This window comes from Mastigoproctus giganteus, chromosome 7 (assembly GCF_048544385.1).
Source record: "Mastigoproctus giganteus isolate SK-2022 chromosome 7, ASM4854438v1, whole genome shotgun sequence".
In the NCBI taxonomy this organism is placed as follows: domain Eukaryota; kingdom Metazoa; phylum Arthropoda; class Arachnida; order Uropygi; family Thelyphonidae; genus Mastigoproctus; species Mastigoproctus giganteus.
The window spans coordinates 191,961,299-191,982,049 of record NC_143581.1 but is presented as its reverse complement, the minus strand read 5'-3'; the positions used below and the strand labels follow the sequence as shown (position 1 = coordinate 191,982,049).

The 20,751-nt window shown below is 35.6% G+C and overlaps 1 protein-coding gene across 1 annotated transcript in view; it reads left to right on the top strand.

Annotated features, from left to right (window-relative positions):
• Nucleotides 1–20,751, top strand: part of Pde11 (Phosphodiesterase 11) — a 186,298-nt gene that overhangs the window by 54,775 nt on the left and 110,772 nt on the right. The window contains exons 5-8 of the mRNA XM_090377320.1: nt 1,433–1,503; nt 16,629–16,692; nt 16,872–16,919; nt 18,701–18,835. Coding sequence (XP_090233446.1) covers nt 1,433–1,503; nt 16,629–16,692; nt 16,872–16,919; nt 18,701–18,835 — 318 coding nt within the window. The remainder of the gene's footprint in view (nt 1–1,432; nt 1,504–16,628; nt 16,693–16,871; nt 16,920–18,700; nt 18,836–20,751) is intronic.

Below are 20,751 nucleotides of genomic sequence, written 5' to 3'. Positions count from 1 at the left end.
GAAATCTTGTCTGAACAATTTGATTGGATACTACAATGTGGTCACAAAGGAACTGGATGCAGAAATTAATTGTGATATCATATACTTGCATTTAAGGAAAGCTTTTGATACTGTTGCACTTAAAAGACTGCTGTACAAATTGTTTAGCATTAAGGGCAAGTTGTTTCTATGGATAAAGGTATGGTTGAGTGAGGGAAGACAGAGTGGTAATTGATGGACAATGCTCTTCGTGGACTAATGTTATTAGTGGAGTTTCCAAGGTTTTGATATTAGGCCCATTATACTTGTACTTGTTGTAGGCTTCAGTACTTTTCATCTCTCTGTAACTGTTCTAGCTATCTTTTTCGGTTCTCTTTGACCTGCCAGCTCTGCAGTCATCCATATTGGCATCCTCCTGCAGTATTTTCTTAAAGGTATGTAAGCCTTCATGGCTTCTATGATTTTTGCTTTAAAAGTATTCCGTAATTCAAATGTATTCACCATCCCTTGGCAGCCTGGTGAGTTCACAGATACCATTATAGCAGCTTAAACTGTCAAAGTCCCCTTGTCTGAAGTTAAAACCTGTGCGTTTACCTTTTAACTACTGCAATATCTTCATTTTATAGCTGACAATTGCATGATCACTTCCTGACAGTGGTTCCTGTACTTTAATCTCTGATTTCATCTGATTCGTTAGTAAATATGAGGTCAGGAATATTCTTGCCCCTAGTACGTTCTCCAACGTGCTGGTACAAATAATAATCACTAGTTTATTTAAAAAAGTTTTCGCACTCAGTTTTCACAATCACTAGTTTATTCAAAACCTCTTTTCGCACTCAGGCTGCTTTTGTTAAGAAGAATGACCACTCCACGACTTCTATCTTCCCTGTCTTTCCTAAATAGATTATACATACTCTAGTGAACTTAGAATGAAGGCTCTTAGAATGAAGGCCATCTTATTGAATCAAATTCATTTTGGTCAAAATATGTAATTTGGCAGTATTTAAAATTTTTCCAAATAGCATACCAGTTTTGACATTTAAAAATATAGCTCTCATAGCTGCGATCACTTTTTTTTTTTTTCTCTCACACCATGTGGAAATAGCATAATTTTTTTCCATGACCAGTTTATTTAATTTTAGATGATAATTGCATAGCATTTTACTCCCAAAAACTTGTTTTCCACCCAGGAAAAACAGAGAAACAATGCAGAATGCAGCATAGACATAATAAAGTGATGCTTCATGGAATTAGCTTCCTTGATATTTATTCTAACCCAGTCCCATATTTGGAGATAAATCCTGTAAATTAATCTCTATGTTGTCTAATAAACTTTGCCCATTCCAGTGAATAGTTAAAGATGAATAATTATATTGTTTATCTAATATAGGCAAAAGTATTGGTACATATTATAATTCCAGTTCTTTAAAACATTTTTAATGAAATATTACAGGGTACATTTTGTAGAGTATTTGATTTGGAAGCAAGTGATATGGACGCTGAGGAGTCTAGTACAAGAACTAGGTAAGCTGTAATGTATTACAGATAACTTATTAAAATAATTGTAAATTTCATATTTTTTAAATATGTTATCTGAAAAGTAAAAGGTACTTTCAGTAAGTTTTTGGAATATGTCATAAAAAATCCTGCAGAGAGAGAAAAAATATCATGTCATTGAAGAATAGCGTTAGTTTAATATTAATATTAGTACAGTGGATTCTGGTTATTTGGGCCACCGGTTAATTGGGGCAGCTGTTTATTTGGGGAAAATTTAAAAAAAAAACAGAACCCAATCGAGAAAATAGCCAGGGTTTACTTCGCTTAATTGGGACAACATGCTGTTTAATTGGGGCAGGAAACCGCAGCACTGGAGATTAACCTATGATTGTCTCTGACTGTACCATGTGGTTCAGTTGGATTTCTGGATGTCACAACATAAAATCAAAAGAAGTGCATCCAGTTGATTTAGATGAACAGTGCACTGTTGAGTCAGTTTGGTGTGACATAAGCACTGCGAAAGCAAAAATTAGAGTAGGAGTGTGTTATAGGCCTAATGACTTGAATGAGTACAATGAACAATTGTATGGAGAAATAGTGGGCTAGTAAATCGGAATGTCTTATAATGGGGGATTTTAACTTCCCAGATATTGACTGGAACTTGTGGGTTGGGCACTCACACACTAGTCAGACTTTTGTGGATTTATTGGATGATTGTTTTCTGCAGCAGCATGTTCGAGAGGCAACCAGAGAAAGTAATACTCTTGATCTGGTTATCAGCAGTGATCATTCATGTATTAGGAATATGCAGATAAAAGAACCACTAGGTGGCAGTGATCACAGTGTTCTGACGTGGGATTTACTTAAAGATTTAATTACCATCAGGGGTAAAGGAAAGGGTTTTTGCTTCCGAAAAGGCGAGTACAGTGGTCTCCGACAGTTTTTAAATTCTGTACAGTGGGATCAACTGACGATGTTACCAACAGTAAATTCTAAGTGGGAAGCATTCAAGGAATTAATCGTGGAAGCTACTAAAAGTTTCATACCTATTAAGAAATATTGTTCAAGGTTTAGGCCTAAATGGTTATCAAATGAACTAATGAGATTTGTGACAGAGAAGAAAAATGCATGGGATGCATATAAATTATCAAGCGACTCAGAAGCCTATGGCAGATATAAGCTAGTCTGTAATCAGGTCACAAAGGAGGTTAGGCAGGCGAAGGCAGATTACTAGAAATCCTTGACAAAAGATGCTAAGAAAAACAGCAAGGATTTCTTTACTTATATAAACTCTAAAAGGAAGGGGATGAATCTGATTGGTCCACTTGACATCGATGGTTCGACTGTTGATGATCCTGCTCAGATAGCAAACAAACCGAATGAGTGTTTTGCATATACATTCACACTTGAGGAATTATTAAGGTTTGAAAATGGCAGAAGGTTATCAAATTGTAGCAAGATACTTAATTATTTTGTAATAACTGAGAGCAAAGTGGAAGAGAAATTGTTGAAGTTAAACGTAAGAAAAGCACCTGGGGTGGATGGGATCTATCCAGTTATATTAAAGGAGGCGGCAAAACAACTAAGCAAACCCTTAGCCATAATTATGAGAGCATCCTTGGACTCAGGGGAGGTTCCCATGGACTGGAGATGTGCAAATGTATCCCCAATTCACAAAGGGGGATCGAAGGGTGACATGAGTAATTATAGACCAGTTAGTTTAACTTCTGTTCTGGGTAAAATAATGGTGTCGCTGGTTAAAGATGCATTGCAGGATCATCTAGACAAGACTGCAGCAATAATTCAGACACAGCATGGGTTTGTTAAGGGAAAGTCTTGTCTGACAAATTTGATAGGATATTATGATGTGGTTACAAAGGAACTGGATGCAAAAAATAATTTTGATATCATATATTTGGATTTCAGGAAAGCTTTTGACACTGTTGCACATGGAAGACTATTGTACAAATTGGAGCAGAATGGTATTAAGGGTAAGTTGCTACAATGGATAAAAGGATGGTTAAGTGCGAGAAGACAGAGGGTGGTAATCAATGGATGCTGCTCTTCTTGGACTAATGTTATTAGTGGAGTCCCACAGGGTTCGGTGTTAGGTCCGCTGTTGTTTTGTATATTTATCAATGATATTGATGAAGGTACATCAGGCTTATTGTCGAAGTTTGCAGATGATACGAAGGTTGGCAGGGTTGTTAATGACAGTAATGGCAGTGTGCTACTGCAACAGGATCTGGATAATTTGGGCAGATGGGCTAAGAAGTGGCAACTGAAGTTTAACCTTGACAAATGCAAAGTACTGCATATGGGTAGAAGTAACCCCAGAGAAACGTACCAACTGTGTGGTACTACACTTAAGGTGGTAGAAAATGAAAAAGACCTGGGAGTAATTGTGCAGGCAGATATGAAGTTTTCTAAGCAATGCAGACAGGCTGCCAGGGCAGGTCATGGGGTTTTGTCAATGATATATAGGAATTTTGCTAGCAGGGAAAAGGAGGTGATTATCCCTCTGTATAAGGCAATGGTCAGGCCACGCCTTGAGTACTGCGTACAGGTCTGGAGGCCTCATTTTAGGAAGGATGTAGATTTACTTGAGCGTGTACAGAGAAGGGCAACAAGATTGGTGAGGAGAATGAAGGGATCCTCTTACCAAGAGAGCATTAGTAGAGGCATTTGATGCAAGAAAGCAAGCATTTGCAGCATCAGCAAAAAAAAAAAAAAAAAAAAAAAAAACCCACTTCCACTTCACCCCTCTGTTCGTTCAAAATACCTGTCCAGCTGAGCCTTAAACTTATTTAGGCTATCAACCTCCACTACAAGGGATGGAAGTCTGTTCCACCAACCAACCACCCGCTGGCTAAAGGCAAATTTCCGCACGTCTATCCTACATCTGTCTTTCCTCAATTTGAATTTATGCCGTCTCAGGTGATTTTTCTGAGCTAGAGGAAGAATCCCATCAGCATTGAGCATGCTTAAACCATTCAAGGCTTTATACACCTCTATCATATCACCTCGCTGGTGCCTAGTCTCCAGACACTGTAATTTGCAAAACTTTAGCCTTTCTTCGTAAGAGCACCCCTTTGTTCCATTCATTAATCTTGTTGCCCTTCTCTGTACTCGTTCCAGCAGCTCTACATCTTTCTTGAAATGAGGCCTCCAGACCTGTATACAGTACTCCAGGTGTGGCCTGACCATTGCCTTATACAAGGGAATAATCACCTCCTTATCCCTGCTGGAAAAATTCCTGTATATCATTGACAATACTCCATGAGCTACTCTTGCAGCCCATCTGCACTGCTCAGAGAACTTCATATCTGCCTGCACAACCACCCCCAAGTCCCTTTCATTCTCTACCACTGTCAGTGTAGTACCACAGAGTTGATACGTTGCTCTGGGGTTGCTGTTTCCCATGTGTAGTACTTTACATTTGTCAATGTTAAACTTCATTTGCCACCTCTCAGCCCATCTGCTCAACCTTTCCAGATCCTTTTGCAGCAGCATAGTGTCAGTAGTGTCCTTGACAACCCTGCCAACCTTTGTATCGTCTGCAAACTTGGACATTAAGCTTGATATACCATCATCAATATCATTTATAAATACAGACAACAATAATGGACCCAACACTGAGCCCTGAGGGACTCCACTAATAACATTAGTCCACGATGAGCAGTGTCCATTGATTACCACTCTCTGTCTTCTCCCCCTCAACCACCCCTTTATCCATATCAGCAATTTGCCTCCAATGTCACACTGCTCCAATTTGTGTAGCAGTCTTCCATGTGGAACAGTATCAAAAGCCTTTCTAAGATCCAAGTATATAATATCAAAGCTATTCCCTGCATCCAGTTCTTTTGTGACTGCATCATAGTATCCAATCAAATTGGTCAGGCAAGACTTCCCCTTAACAAAACCATGCTGTGTCCGAGCTATAACTGAAGTCTTGTCTAAATGATCCTGCAGTGCTTCTTTAACCAGTGCCTCCATAAATTTTCCTGGAACAGAAGTTAAGCTCACAGGTCTATAATTACTTGTGTCAGCCTTTGATCCTCCTTTGTGAATTGGGGTCACATTTGCACATTTCCAGTCTATGGGTACCTCCCCTGAGTCCAAGGAAGCTCTCATAATTATGGTTAAGGGTTTGCTTACTTCCTTTGCTGCCTCCTTTAATATAACTGGATAGATCCCATCCACCCCGGGTGCCTTTCTTGTGTTTATCTTCAACAGTTTCTCCTCCACTTTACTTCCAGTTATTTCAAGATTCTGTAGCTTACTGCTAGAGTTGAATACACCTCTGGCATTCCCCTCGCTGAATATCTCCTCATGTGTGAATGTCGATGCAAAATATTCATTTAGTTTGTTAGCTACCTGAGCAGGATCATCATCAGTTGACCCATCAATATCAAGTGGACCAATCTGATTCATCCCCTTCCTTCTAGAGTTTACATAAGTAAAGAACTCTTTGCTGTTTTTCTTTGCATCCCTTGCCAAGGATTTCTCGTAATCTGCCTTCGCCTGCCTAACCTCCTTTGTAACTTGGTTGCATATCAACTTGTATCTATTATAGGCTTCTGTGTCATGTGTTAATTTGTAAGTATCCCATGCATTTTTCTTCTCTGCCATATGCCTCATTAGTTCATCTGACATCCATTTTGGCCTAAACCTTGAGCTTCCAAGATAAGTTCTTTGAATGCTTCCCATTTTGAATTTGCTGTTGGTAACATCATCAGTTGGTCCCACTGTATAGAATTTAAATACTGTCTCAGTCCATCGTAGTCGCCTTTATGGAAGAAATAACCCTTCCCTTTACCCCTAATGGTAGTTACCTCTTTGAGTAAATCCCACTTCAGCACACTGTGATCACTGCCACCTAGTGGTTCATTTATCTGCAGATTCTTAATGCATGAAGAATCACTGCTGATAATCAAATCAAGAGTATTACTCCCTCTAGTTGCCTCCCGAACATGCTGATGTAGAAAACAATCATCCAATAAATCCACAAAAGCCCTGCTAGTGTGTGAGTGACCAGCCCCCAAATTCCAGTCAATATCTGGGAAATTAAAATCTCCCATTATAAGACTCTCTGATTTACTGGCCTACTCTATTTCCCTGTACAGTTTCTTATTATACTCATCAGAGTCATTAGGCCTATAGCACACTCCTACTCTTAAGTTCTGCAAATTGCAGTGGTTGGAGACTAGGCACCTGCACGGTGATCTGATTGAGGTATATAAGGCCTTAAATGGGTTGAGCACGCTGAATTCTGATGGGATCCTTCCACTTGTTCAGATTACGAACCTAAGGGGGCATAAATTCAAATTAAGAAAAGACAGATGTAGAATAGATGTGCGGAAATTTTCCTTTAGCCAGCGGGTGGTTAATTGCTGGAACAAACTTCCATCTGTCGTTGTGGAAGTTGATAGGTTGAATAAATTTAAGGAGGAACTGGACAGGCATTTGGAGGGAATGGTGTGATTTTTTTTTTTTTTTTTTTGCTGATGCTGCATAAGCTCATACATTTGCTTTCTTGAATCACATGCCACTACTACTACTACTACTACTACAATAAAACAATAAAAACAATTATCAGTCACCTGTTTATTGGGCTTTTCTGTTAGTGAAATCTATCATGAACTGATAGTAAACTCGATCTTATTGAATTTTCGATAATACCGACAGCTGGAATTCTGTGGGTTATTATGGTAAAATGTGTTTACATTTCCATGGAATCTTCAATCATATAAAAAAAAAAATAATTTTCAGAATCTTCCCTTCAGTTCCTATTTTTAAAGCTTCGTAACCTGTTACTCCGTTCTCACTTGCAATTTGTGTGTGCCGTGTTCTTTGTTATTGATTGCTTGTCTTTTTACTGTTTTAAATTTTAACCCCCATCCACAAATGTCAACTAGTTAGTATGTACATATTACAGTACGTATTAATTCTTCCAATTTTCACGTATCATTTATTTTTTTAATTGGTAAGGTAATAATATTCCTCCTATTTTCGCTAATTAGAATTGCTGTTTAATAGAATTAAAATTCAATTCACAAACGTGATCACAATGTCCGGCGCTTACTACAGATCGTATAGTGAAAGGTACTTTACTATGGTGAGTCCATTGTAGCATGATTTGATTGTACAGTGAACCAATTGTAAAGTGGGAATCCATTGTATTTTTAACTATTTACATGAAACTTTGGATAATTGGGGCAGCTGCTTAATCGGGCCAAAATGCACTAGTCCTGACGTGTCCCAAATAACCAGAATAGACTGTAGTTGAAAATGATGCCCAGAAAACAAGCTTATAAAGCATCAGGTGGGGGGGGGGGAAACCACCTTCTCATATTCATTTTATGACCATATCCTCCAATAATTTGTCTGGTTCTTCCTTCAATTTATCCAAACCACCCACTTCTACAACAATAGATGGAAATTTGTTCTATCTGTTGTGGAATTTGCCTTCAACAACCTGATGTCTGAAAGCAAATTTCCAAACATCTATCCTGCAACCATCCTTCTTCAATTTGCATTTATGCCACCTCATATGTGTAGTCTGAGCAAGAGGAAAAATGCCATTAGCATTGAGCTTACTTAACCCATTCAAAGTCTTAAATACCTCAATCTAATCTCCTTGCAGATTTCTAGTCTACACCCATTCCAGCAGATCTACATTCTTTGAAAAATGAGGTCTCGAGACCTGTATGCAGTACTCAATATGTATGCTAACCATGCTTTATACAGTAGGATAATCATCTCTTTATCCCTGCTAGCAAAATACCTGTACATCATTGACAAAACCTCATGAGTTGTGCTGGCTGCCTGTCTGCACTGCTTAGAGAACATAATATCTGACTGCACAATTAGCCCCAGGTCTTTTTCATTTTCCACTGTGCTGAGTATAGTAGCACACAGTTGGTAGATTAATCTGGGATTACTGCTACCCCTAAATCTTCCAAAGAGCCAAATTTTACCTTTGGATTCCAGATTAGAGGGATGGAACTTGCTTATACAACACACAACTATATCAGGTGCATATACATATGAAAAGCACACATGAAAATCCACACATTTGATGGATTTTCATGAAATTTTATATTTAGTTCTTTTAGAAAAATTTGTTGAGCCATTTCACGTCTTAAAATTGGATCAATAGAAATACAGCAGTTACTATTATTTTTTTATTTATTTATTTTTTTCCCAGACACTTTACGTGGGTTATCCATGTATTATATATTGTAGCTGAAGCACTGGAATTATGTTTGTTGCTGTGTGCCATCTGAAGGAATTAATGGGCAACATGGCAGATATGCAGAAACAAACTGTTGGTTGAATTCTGTGGTCATTGCTTTTTACTCATATATTTGTTATGTATTTAATAAACTGTTTACTTAGTTTACTAAATACATTAATATAATTTCTACTTGCTGATTATATGAATCATGGCAGAAAACATTAAATACATGTTATATTTAATTTTTTATTAAAATCCAGGAAGAGATAAGTAAACTGCATTGCAAAAGCATTGATAACACATTACAATTGTTTAATTTATTAAATGTGATTGCCTTGTGGTGAGTGAATTCAGCCTGCCCCTTGTAGATTGGAAATTGACTATAGTTTAAAAATCAGTTTAAAAAAATTAGTTTAAAAATCAAAATATTTTTAAACTAATTAAAATTCATGTTTTGTTAAAGCTTATTAAATTATTTGTTAGTAAACTAACAAAAGTGTAATTTAGTAAAGCAAAAATGTTAATTTTCTCAAACACATACAAATAACACACAGTAGAACGTCATAAATCTGGTATCCTTGGGATAATACATGTTGAATTTTTGAAAATTTTGATTTTTTTAGATGTCATGCACCTATGCAAGAATAATTCTTATGTATTGTATTCTATACTTCCTAATTCTTCCTAATTCATTTCACAAATATACGTGGTCTCAATTCTAATCTCAACGATGTCCATTTCCACTTGCAGTCTGCCAAACCACATGTACTTTTTCTGACAGAATCTCAGTTATCGGTTGATTCAACTACTGCTCATCTCAGATGCCCAAATTATTCGCTGTATGATTCCTTTCGCCTCAAAGGTGGTACTTGTGCATATGTCCGTTCTGATATTCCCTGTCAGAGACTTGGCAATTTGGAATCTCCTCTCTTCGATCTTCTCTGGCTTAAAATCTCTCTACCTCATTGTGTCAAATTCATCTGTTGTCTCTACCGTTCTCCCAACTCCACTAATCACTTGGAGCTCTTTGACTTCCTCTCGTTGCAACTTGACTTTCTCCAGTCCAACTTTCCTAACAGTGAGGTAATTTTCCTTGGTGATTTTAATGTTCACAACTCCAGCTGGCTTCCGTTTTCTAGTCACACCGACCCAGCAGGTCGAGATGCTGAGGCTTTTGCAATTACTAATGACCTAGCACAGATTGTTCATTTACCTACAAGAATACCGGACAATCCGAATCATACAGCCAATACGCTTGATCTTTTTCTCACAAACAACCCTTCTAAGTACACGGTCGAAGTGAGAGGTCCTTTAGGCACTTCAGATCACAACTTGGTGATTGTCTCTTCTCCAATGGAACCTTTATCTCATGGCTATTCCCAACCTCGTGTTGTTTGGCATTACAAGAATGCAAAATGGGATGACCTGCGAGATTTCTTTTCTTCTTTTCCTTGGTCGGATTACTGTTTCAAAACTTCTGATGTCAACGTTTGCTCAGATCGTGTCAGTGAAATTATTCTTGCAGGAATGGAATCCTTTATCCCACACTCCACTTTAAAATCTCATCCTTTATCTAAACCTTGGTTTTCCAATAAATGTGCTAAGGCTGTTCAAGAGAAGAATGTTGCATATCGTAATTGGCTTGTTTCTAATTCTTCAGTTTCATTTTCTGCCTACACCAAAGCTCGCAACAATTGTAAAGCAGTTTTTAATCAGTCCAAACTAGAGTTTGAACAGGCTAAGAGTAGAAAACTTGCTTCTTGCCCTAATGGTAGCCGAGCATTCTGGTCTCTTGCCAAAGCTATTGGCCGCAACTTTTGCCCATCTCTGCTTCCACCTCTGTCCCAACCAGATGGTTCTGTTGTCACTTCAGCCAAGGATAAAGCTGACCTGCTAGCATCCCATTTTTCTTCCAGCTCATGTATTAATGAATTTGGTAAAACACCTCCCACCATTCCCAACACGGTCCATTCAATGCCTCCTGTGGTCTTCCGTCAAAAGGATATCAGAAGGATTTTGATGAATCTTGATGCTAAGAAAGCTCCAGGTCCTGATGGTATTTCTCCACTTGTTCTCAAAATCTGTGCTCCTGAACTTACTCCTATTCTTTGCCGCCTTTTTTCACTTTCTTATTCCAAAGGTGTTTTTCCTTCTGCTTGGAAATTTGCTCATATCCAGCCAGTTCCTAAAAAGGGTGACAAATCCCTCCCATCCAATTATCGTCCCATTGCAATTACTTCTACTCTTTCTAAAGTAATGGAGAAATCAATTAACCGCCAACTCTTAAACTACCTAGAAACCTTCCGTCTGATCAACGATCACCAGTATGGATTCCGCCAGTGTCGATCCACTGGTGATATCCTGGCTTATGTTACCCATTTATGGACTACTTCAATGGAAAGGTTCGGTGAAACACAAGTAGTTGCTCTTGACATCTCAAAGGCTTTTGATCGTGTTTGGCATAAAGGTCTTCTAAACAAGCTTCCATCTTATGGTTTGCCAACTGTTTTTAGTAATTGGTTATCCAGTTTTCTCTCTGATCGCTCACTGAGGGTGATGGTAGATGGCTCTCTGTCTTCTAACTTCTCCAGTAATGCTGGTGTCCCCCAAGGTTCAGTTCTTTCCCCCACTCTTTTCCTCTTGTATATCAATGACCTTCTTCCATTGACTGGAAATCCTATCCATAGTTTTGCCGATGATAGCACATTGCATTCAACTTTCCGTTTTGAGAAATCTTGTCCTGCTCAATCAGCTTCAACTTCTCGAAAATCTGCTACCAATTCCTTAAATGCCGATCTTCAGGTAATTCTCCAGTGGGGCAAAGACAACTTAGTTGATTTCAACCCTTCTAAAACTCAGTCTTGTCTTATATCTCGCAAAAAGGATTCTTCTGCTCCTATGCTTATCTTTAGTGACACTCCAATTTCTAGGCAAAAGGATATATCTCTTTTGGGGATTACCATGACTTCTAATCTCTCTTGGCACAAGCCCATTACTAATATTGCTTCCTCTGCATCTAAAAAACTTGGTTTTCTCTTTCGCTCTCGGCGTTACTTTTCTTCCAAACAGCTGCTCACTCTATATAAATCGCAAATCCGCCCTGCCATGGAATATTGTTCCCACATTTGGGGTGGTGCCTCCAAAACCTCTCTCAGGCTTCTTGATTCCATTCAGAAGAGGGCAGTTAGGTTAATTAATGACTCATCTCTAACAGAGTCTCTCCACTCGCTTTCTCATAGACGCACTGTTTCTGCTGCTTGCCTCTTTTACAGATACTTCCATGGGCACTGTTCTTCTGAATTGGCTTCTATAATTCCCGCTCTCTCTTTCAAAACAGTCCGAACACGTGCCGCCACCAGCCAACATCCATTTACTGTCCAACTTCAAACCCACAGAACCAACTTTTCATCTTCCTCATTTATTCATTCAACTGCCGTTTTCTGGAACAACCTTCCTTCATACGTATTTCCTGAAAATTACAATCTACAGAAGTTCAAGTCCAATGTCAACAAATATCTTCTTTCGTCTTCTCAACCTCCAACCCAAGCACGGTACTAAGTACTATAGGTTCTAATACCTCTCGTGTTTGGGGTTCACATAAAAAAAAAAAAAAAAAAAAATACGCAGCAAGCTCAGCCGAGCCAAACTGATAGTATAATTTATTGCCATCACATGGTCAGAGAAAAAAATTTTAATTTTGCTGATTTGAATTTTGGAGAACTTTTGATTGTATAATGAAATAAGTATGCTTTTAAGAATATTGTTGAAAATCACATTTGAATATTTTTATTAGATAATATAGTTGTTCCAATCGTTAATTTCCACAGAATGATAGCTACCAGCATTAAGAAAAAGTGTACTGCAGGATTCATCTAGTGGGTAACATGCATGCCTAAGTTATAAAAGTTGGGTTTAAATTCTATTTCTGGTATGGGCATTTAGCTTGTTCAGCATTTTCAACAATAAAATTGCCTTTGAAACTAAATAGATAACTACTGTACAAGTACTGTACTGCAAACTAGTATTGAATGTTTTTATACGTTGCAAATACAGTGACATGACATTCAGTCTAGGAAATATGTAGGACAGGAAGAAATTGGTGTTTGGAAAGTATTAATAGAACATAATGCATAAATCCAGCACCTGCAGTGCGTCTTTTAGTTTTGGCCGGCCTGTTTCCTCTCTGCCTTTGTACAGACAATTACCCTTGGGAAAATATTCGAAAAGTGGTGGATTTCTGATAATTGCAGATTTTTGAATGTAGAATTTGAGGTTTTACTGTATTTTGGTCAGTTTAATTTTTATTCCATGAAGATTTTATGACAGCGGAATAAGCATTGCTTTATGGAATCATGCTAGTCCCTTGATTATATGCGTATCAACACACAACTAGTACTAAGTTCCCTGTGGTATTAGTCATATGGGGTGCCTCCGTAGCCAGGTGGGCAGTGTGTAGCACACGCTTCTTGATTAGACTGGGGTTCGAGACCGTGACCACCAAATACGGAGGATGCGGTATGAGGTCAGGGAATGACCACCGCATATCCCGGGAGCAATATGGTCTTAGTTGCTAATGGTCCTAAAAACCAAACAACAACAAGTATTAGTCATATGGAGAAGTACATGTGATCGGAGAACTATCATAGTTCCTGTAATGTAATATTATAGGAAAAAATTGGCAGCAGTTTCATAAATGCCAGAATTTTTTTCTTGAATTCAATCTATTCAACAGATTTAGCCATCAAAAAAACTAAAACATTTAAAAACTAAAAATTTACTAACTTGAAATTTTAAGTTAGTAAATTTGTGTATCTGGGAATGTTCTTTAATGAAGGCAAGTCTTTTAGAAAATATTATTTGGAGTAATATATATATATATATATATATATATATTTTTTTTTTTTTTTTTTTTTTTTTGCTGATGCTTTATAAGCTTGTTTTCTGGGTGTCATTTTCAACTACTAATGGTTTTGTTTGTTTGTTATTTGGTTTTTAGGAGCATTAGCAACTAAGGCCATATTGCTCCAGGAATATGCGGTGGTCATACACTGACCTTTCCGCATCCTCCGTATTTGGTGGTCGCGGGCTCGAACCCTGGTCTAATCAAGAAGCGTGTGCTACACACTGCTACTCCTTCCCACCTGGCTATGGAGGCATGCCTTCTACTAATGGTAGATTGGAATAAGAGTATAATAATGGCTATCAGTATAATAAAATTACAAAGACACTGTTGCAGAATTCTTGCATTTTAATAGATAGCGAATCAAAGGACAGTGGCATCCTTAGACTGAACAGAAGTACTTGAGCAGCATTTTGTTGGACTCAGGTTTTGGTTGTATTATAAAATTAATTTTTGCCTCTTTTGTGTGAATTGAAAATGGATTTTTGGTTATGAATTTTTATAATTTATTCTGTTTCTTGCTCTGCATATAGCACAAAAAATTTCAATCAAAAAATTGCTTGAATTTTTTTGTGCTATATGCAGTTATTTTTTTTTTATTTATTTTTTTTCTCCCCCCATTTGCCTTCTGTTATACCTCCGATTTTCATCTGGCAAGTACCCTTTATAAAAAGTGATATTTTAGAAAAATATACATTATGGATATAGTGAGTCAAATCATAGAATGTTGTTACTGTGGTGATACTGCTATTATTCATCTATGTACCTACCCAAAAGAATGGGTATAGGGATGTATTATGTTATATAAACAGTTAATCTGTTATAAGCTGTAGGAAATGAAAAATAAAATTAAAAAAAAAAAAAAAAAAAATACTGCATCATAATTTAGAGAAACTGTTGGGGTAAGGTACATGGAAGGATGTAATTTCATTCTCAGATTTAAAAAAAATAAAAATAAAAAATAAATAAAAAAATAACAGTGCCATCTGTTAGATACCATATGACTGGTTAAGGGTTAAGCATAGATAGTGTTTACACATACATAAGTATATACAGCAATACCCCGCTTAGCACGGCTTACACTATAACACGGTTTTCAATTAAGTTTAAGTCAAAAATTTACTGTACATATTAAAACTCATTCAATAGCCTAGACAGGTACTATACATATATGCTGCGGTGCCAATTCTATTGTCTACGATGCACATGTGACAATAGTTCCTTTCATGCAGCCAGCTACAATGTGCAACAGTGTTCAGTTTTCTTAATTCCATCCTGACGAGACGATATGATAGTTTTTCAAGCTTTTCATTTCAAAATTTATTTTTTACCCCTTTAAACATGATCAAAAATATATCTGCATCTTGGCTAGAAATCACTGCCAACAACATGCGTTCTGTTTGGCAGAATTTTTTGCCCTATTTAAAGATTTCACTGGTTTTGAATCGCAAGTTCAGATAATTGCTGAAGACATTGTGAAGGTCAGAAAAGACTTGGAATTTGAAACTTTAGATGCTGCCAATGTACATGACTGCACTGAGTCACATGCAACTTATGCAATTCTCCTTGAAATTTACAAGCAAACTGCATATGCAGAAGAGGAAAACAATTTTGAAGTGGATAACACTGAAATGCCACCAAAACAATTTTCAACAGAAGAACTGGAGAAAGTTTTTTGGGGGGTTGACATAGCCTGCGAGGTGATTACGAATGGAGATCCGAATGTTGAATGTAGCATCAAGATACGGCAAATTTTATAAGATGGGATTCAATGCTACAAAGACTTGTACGCCGAGAAAAAGAAGAGATGGCCTCACTAGACTTCATTATTGAAATATCTAAATAAACAACTGCTTTTTTAAAGCTTTTTTTTTTTCTCATCTCTCAACCTTTTCGTTAATAAAATTTTTGCAATATTTTTTTAAAATTTCAAATCCTTTTAATTGGCTATCAAGTGCAAATTGTTTATAGATATTACAATTTGTTTATAGACTGTTTGTTTCTCTGGTACGCATTCAATTAAAACCCATTATAATTATACCTCAATCAGCATGGTTTCACATAACACGGAATAGTTTCGGTACCAATTATCAGTGCTATGCGGGGTATTGCTGTATATACATTTTTAGTATATGGGTTCTGTGGAGTATATACATATATATATTTCTGAAGGTCATATTGAATAATGTGTCTGTTTACAGATGAAATGTCAATTCTTCCAGTACGTGCTGCTATCTTGTATCTGTGTTTCCAAGTAATTGTAGATACAACTTGTAATAGATAGTAGTGCAAAAACAGCTTTGAAAATCTGAGGAGAAAATCACATGTTAGTGTATTGCCAGATTTGAACCCTCTCTTTTTCTGTGTCTTATGAAGGATCATCAAAGATTGGTTTATGGACAGTAACTTTGAAAAGTTGGACTGGCTGGCTCAGAGCTGGAACTTAACCACAGTGAACGCCTCTGGGATGGGAGCACCAGATTAGGCTGCAATCATAATGGTCTTTCTATCAAACTGGCTCTGGCAGCTTCTTTACAGTAAGAATGGAGGCAATTCCAGCTGACATATAGAGGAAATTGACAGAAAGTAAGCCCAGGTGGTTCTGAGGATGTAATTCAGGCCATAATTGACCCTATGTGCTGAAAACACTTTTTCAATTACTTGTGTGTGCGTGCGTGTGCACTTTCATCGTATAGTGCGTACTGATGGAATGGTAATTAATTATGGTAATACATATAAAAATATATACCTTCTTATCTTCTCTTTTTTATTTGAATAAGTCAACTAGGTAGTTGGTCAGAATACTGGGAACCAGATTTCCTCAACTTTGACTATTTGATTTATTTTCAACACTTATATTTAAATTTAGATAAGGTGCCTTGCTAATGTTGTTTTGGAGGATATGAAATGACACTGTTATGAGAAATTCTAAGCTAATTATATTTATAATATTTTATAAAACTGAAATTATTGTTAATAACTTTTATATTTATCTTTTTCTTTATATTGCAGTCCATTTGAAGGAAGATTTCCAATTAATATTGGTATAACTGGATTTGTAGCAACAACAGGAGAGGTAATAATGCTGATTTAAATCAGGTTTTTTTAAGCTTTTTTTCCAAATCTGGAAGGTGTACTTTATCTAGTTCTCATTTATACTTCAATAATTAATTTTATTCATTTGAATTTTTTTATAAGTACATTCAGCGAAAGATTTTCTAAAATGAAAAATGTTTTTCTTTTACATAAAATTAGACACTGAACATTCCAGATGCTTATCAGGATGACAGGTTCGATCCAAGTGTAAGTTTTTCTTTATGTTAGTTACTGGTTTTATTTGTTTGTGTATTAATAAGTCTGTTTAATTGATTTTGTTTAAATACAAAGCCATAAATAATAATAAATTACATTACTGTTTATTATTTTTCTTTAATTCACTTCAAAAGTGAAAAAGAAACAAATATTTAATTTTTTAACAAAGATTCTATATTATTTCATGCAAAAAAAATCCCCACTCACCTACACACAGAAACAATGATTATTACAGTGATTGTTCTCATTTTTAATGGAATCCTATGTATTCAAGAGCCTAATTAAAGTGCATGAAAATTTAACTCTTTTGTTAGGTGTGCTACATACACATATAATATCAAATTAAAGCCAATTTTTATATACTGTTAGATCAAGAAGTTCCAGGAATGAATTTGTTATAGAGTAAGAAAAAGTTTTTTTTTTTTTTTTTATTACATAAATTGTCTAGGAATTTTATAGTAGGGAGGCATCTTGGTTTTAAGTGCACAAAGATTTATTTTTTCTATTGTTGATGATAAGTAATTTTGCATCATTATTTTTTAGAATGTTGCTTTTTGAACAAAGATTTGTGAAGTTTTGTTTTCTATTGAAGAAATCATTTTTAGAGGCTGCAAAAATGATTGTTGAAGCATAACAGTGAATAAACTTTATCAAGAGATAGGATATCTGAATGGTACAAGCATTTCAAAGATAGACATATCATTGAGAATAATGCAAAATGTGGGAGACCTTCTACGTTAACAAATGATGAACCTTATCTCCCATGATATAAGCATTATTTGGGCCGATTATTAAATAAGAATTGGACATATCCTTTCAGGTTGAAGTGTCATACAGTAGTTGCCATCATATCTAATATTTTAAACACCAAATTATTATGCAACTTATTTGTTCTCAAATTTTAATAGTAGATTAGATGGAAATGAGAGTTGAATTTTCAAAAAAAACTAGTTGAAATTTCTCATCATGATCCAGGATTTTTTAAATATTTAGAGATAAAAGACGTTAGTGTTATCTGTATGACCTGCAGAGAAAATGTCAATCAATCCTCTGAATGGGGAATCTCTCACATCCCTAGGAAAAAAAGAAAAATCAGATTGAGAGGTATAAATGTAAAGTTACGTTAGTATTATATTTTTTAACTACAACAGCATAATTTATTATGAATTTATACTGGGAAGTCATATGGTTAATAAGGCTATGTATTTAGAAACTATTGCTTGATGTGGTTAAAAAGAAGAGATGACATGTGGGCAAAGAAAATCTAAAAATTACTACATGACAGTGATCTTTGTTTATTATGCAATTAGAAAGAATTTAAAGAATTAAAAAGAAAGAAGAGATAATCTGTGGGCAAAGAAAAACTGTAAATTACTGCATGACAGCACTCTGTGTTTATCTTGCAACCATAATTTTTGAATACTTTTCCACACTTTGTAGTTGTCTTACACCCATTTCCTTATTCACCTGACCTTGTGCCATGGGAATTTTACTTTTTCTCAAACTAAATAGATCCTTAAAGTGATGAAAATTTTCTAATGAAGTAGAAGCTATAAAAGGACTTTATAGAATTTTGTAGTCATAATACTGATTCCACTTAAATTAAGAGTTTACAGCAGTATTCATTTTAAACTTGACGATTCATTTTTGGATGCATTCTCTTCAGATACCTTTTTACTGCCTTTGTTTTTTATTAATTTTTTTTTTTTACACATATAGACCTTTCATTTAACTAATTTTGAAAATATTTAAATTGCTTTTGTTTTTGATAGGTAGATGTTGGAAGCAATTTTCACCACCATAGCATATTATGTATGCCAATAAGAAATGCCAACCGTAAAATAATTGGTGTAAGCCAACTTATCAAGTCCACTCCTTTTAATAAAAATGATGAGAATTTATTTGAGGTAAATTATTAATTTCTAACTTATTCATAATTTAAGAGACTGAAATATGTCATAATAATATTAAATTTATTTAAATATTACACATTCTTAATTTCCATTTTAATTAGTGTCCTGTTATTTTATTTTTCCTTCTTATTTTATTTCTGAACCAACCTGAAATTTGATGTCAAGGACTCCACCACGTCTTTTTTTTTTCTGTGTATTTTTTTTCTCTTATTCTAATTCCACGGTTCTGCAATTGTGTGCTTTGCAACTATTTATAAGCAGTGTTCATATTATTATTACAGTGCTAATGTGTTGCATATTTATAAATATGCAAAATATTAGCAATATAACAATGTTATTTGAGCCACTGTTGTGATTTAGCTATGGTCATGGAGAGGTATAGTTTTTGTAAGATTGAGTCCTTATGTTGGCACAAAAAATGCACAGCCATTATCTGCTGGTATATAATTTGAAATAAAACAGCTACAGTGAAGATGCAAACCCCTGTGATCGTTGCCATACAGAGGATAAATGGAAATTCATTTTATTTCTGTTTTGAAGTACAGTAGAGCATTGATAATCTGAACTAATTGGGACTGGGGTAGTTCAGACTTCCAAATTGTTTGGATTTTCGAACTTATCAAAATTACTGTTCTGGAGACTAAAAAAAAAGTATAATAAGTTAAGAAATAAAAATGTTGGGTTTAAAATCTGAGGGACTGCATAATTTTTTTGTTAAAATCCAGTGCCTTTTCATACAACAAAGATCCAGATATGGGTTCTCCTAAATTTGATCTCTGTGTGAACCACAGTTAAACGGCATCTTCAACGGATGGGTCATTAGCTGTTATCATAGGTTTTCTTTTTGTTTTTGCACAATTTGAATCAAGTTTTGATGTAAACTTTAAAATTTTTTCCTTGTTGTTTTTCAAGTCTGTTATGGTTGACTTTCCAACATCGTAAGTCCTCGTAAGCATACTTGGTAGAATCGCCATCCTCCCCACACTGAGTGGAAAAGACTTGAGTTCGAGTCCCGTCAATGACGTGAAGAATTTTTATGGGCCTTTTCACAACATTGCTGAGTTAGTTTGTCTCAGGCGAGGGTAGTTGGTTTTTTCCTCCAGCAAACAGAAAATCAACCACAGAACACACTCGATTTACAGACAGGAGATATGGAGCAATATGGCCTTAGTTGCTGCTGTTCCTAAACTGTATTACAAAAACAACCAACCTTGTAAAATTTTGCTAACGAAGACCACTTTCTCCCTTTGAAAGTCTGTTTAAAATTTCAATCTTTGATTAAATTGTTAAAAAAATTTCTGCTTCCTTTTAAAAGACAAAAAACTACAGTACAATAAAACAAAACTCTGTAAAACCTCTGTTCAGAATCTTTTTACTCTGTATCTCACATGTGCACATTGTGTTAGTCACAATTTCTGCATGCCATGTTCTTTGATTGCGTGTTATTGATTGGAACTTATCTTTTTTTTTTTACTGTTTTAGCTTTTCCAACCTAAAAAAAATGTCAGCGAACAGAAATGTCAGATTACAAAGTGTTTTTATTTAGTTAGTACTGTATGTATATTAATTACGCTATGTATGTAAGAACAAATTTATTTTTACTTTGCTAACCTGGATATTATTCTTCTGATTTTCACATATCATATAATTTTGTTGAAAAAAATGGTGTGAATTTGTGCTTTATACAGTGCATTTTCATTTTTATAGCCTGTGGATAATATTCCTCCAATTTTCACTTATTAGAATTGCCATTTAATAGAATCAAAATTCAATTTGCAAACATGATCAAAATAACTGGTATTTACCATAATTATTTTAATGCACCAGCATAAAAAAAATAATAAATGCCGGCTCGTTCGGATTATTGACGTTCTGAATTATTGGCATCGGATTTTCGATGCTCTACTGTA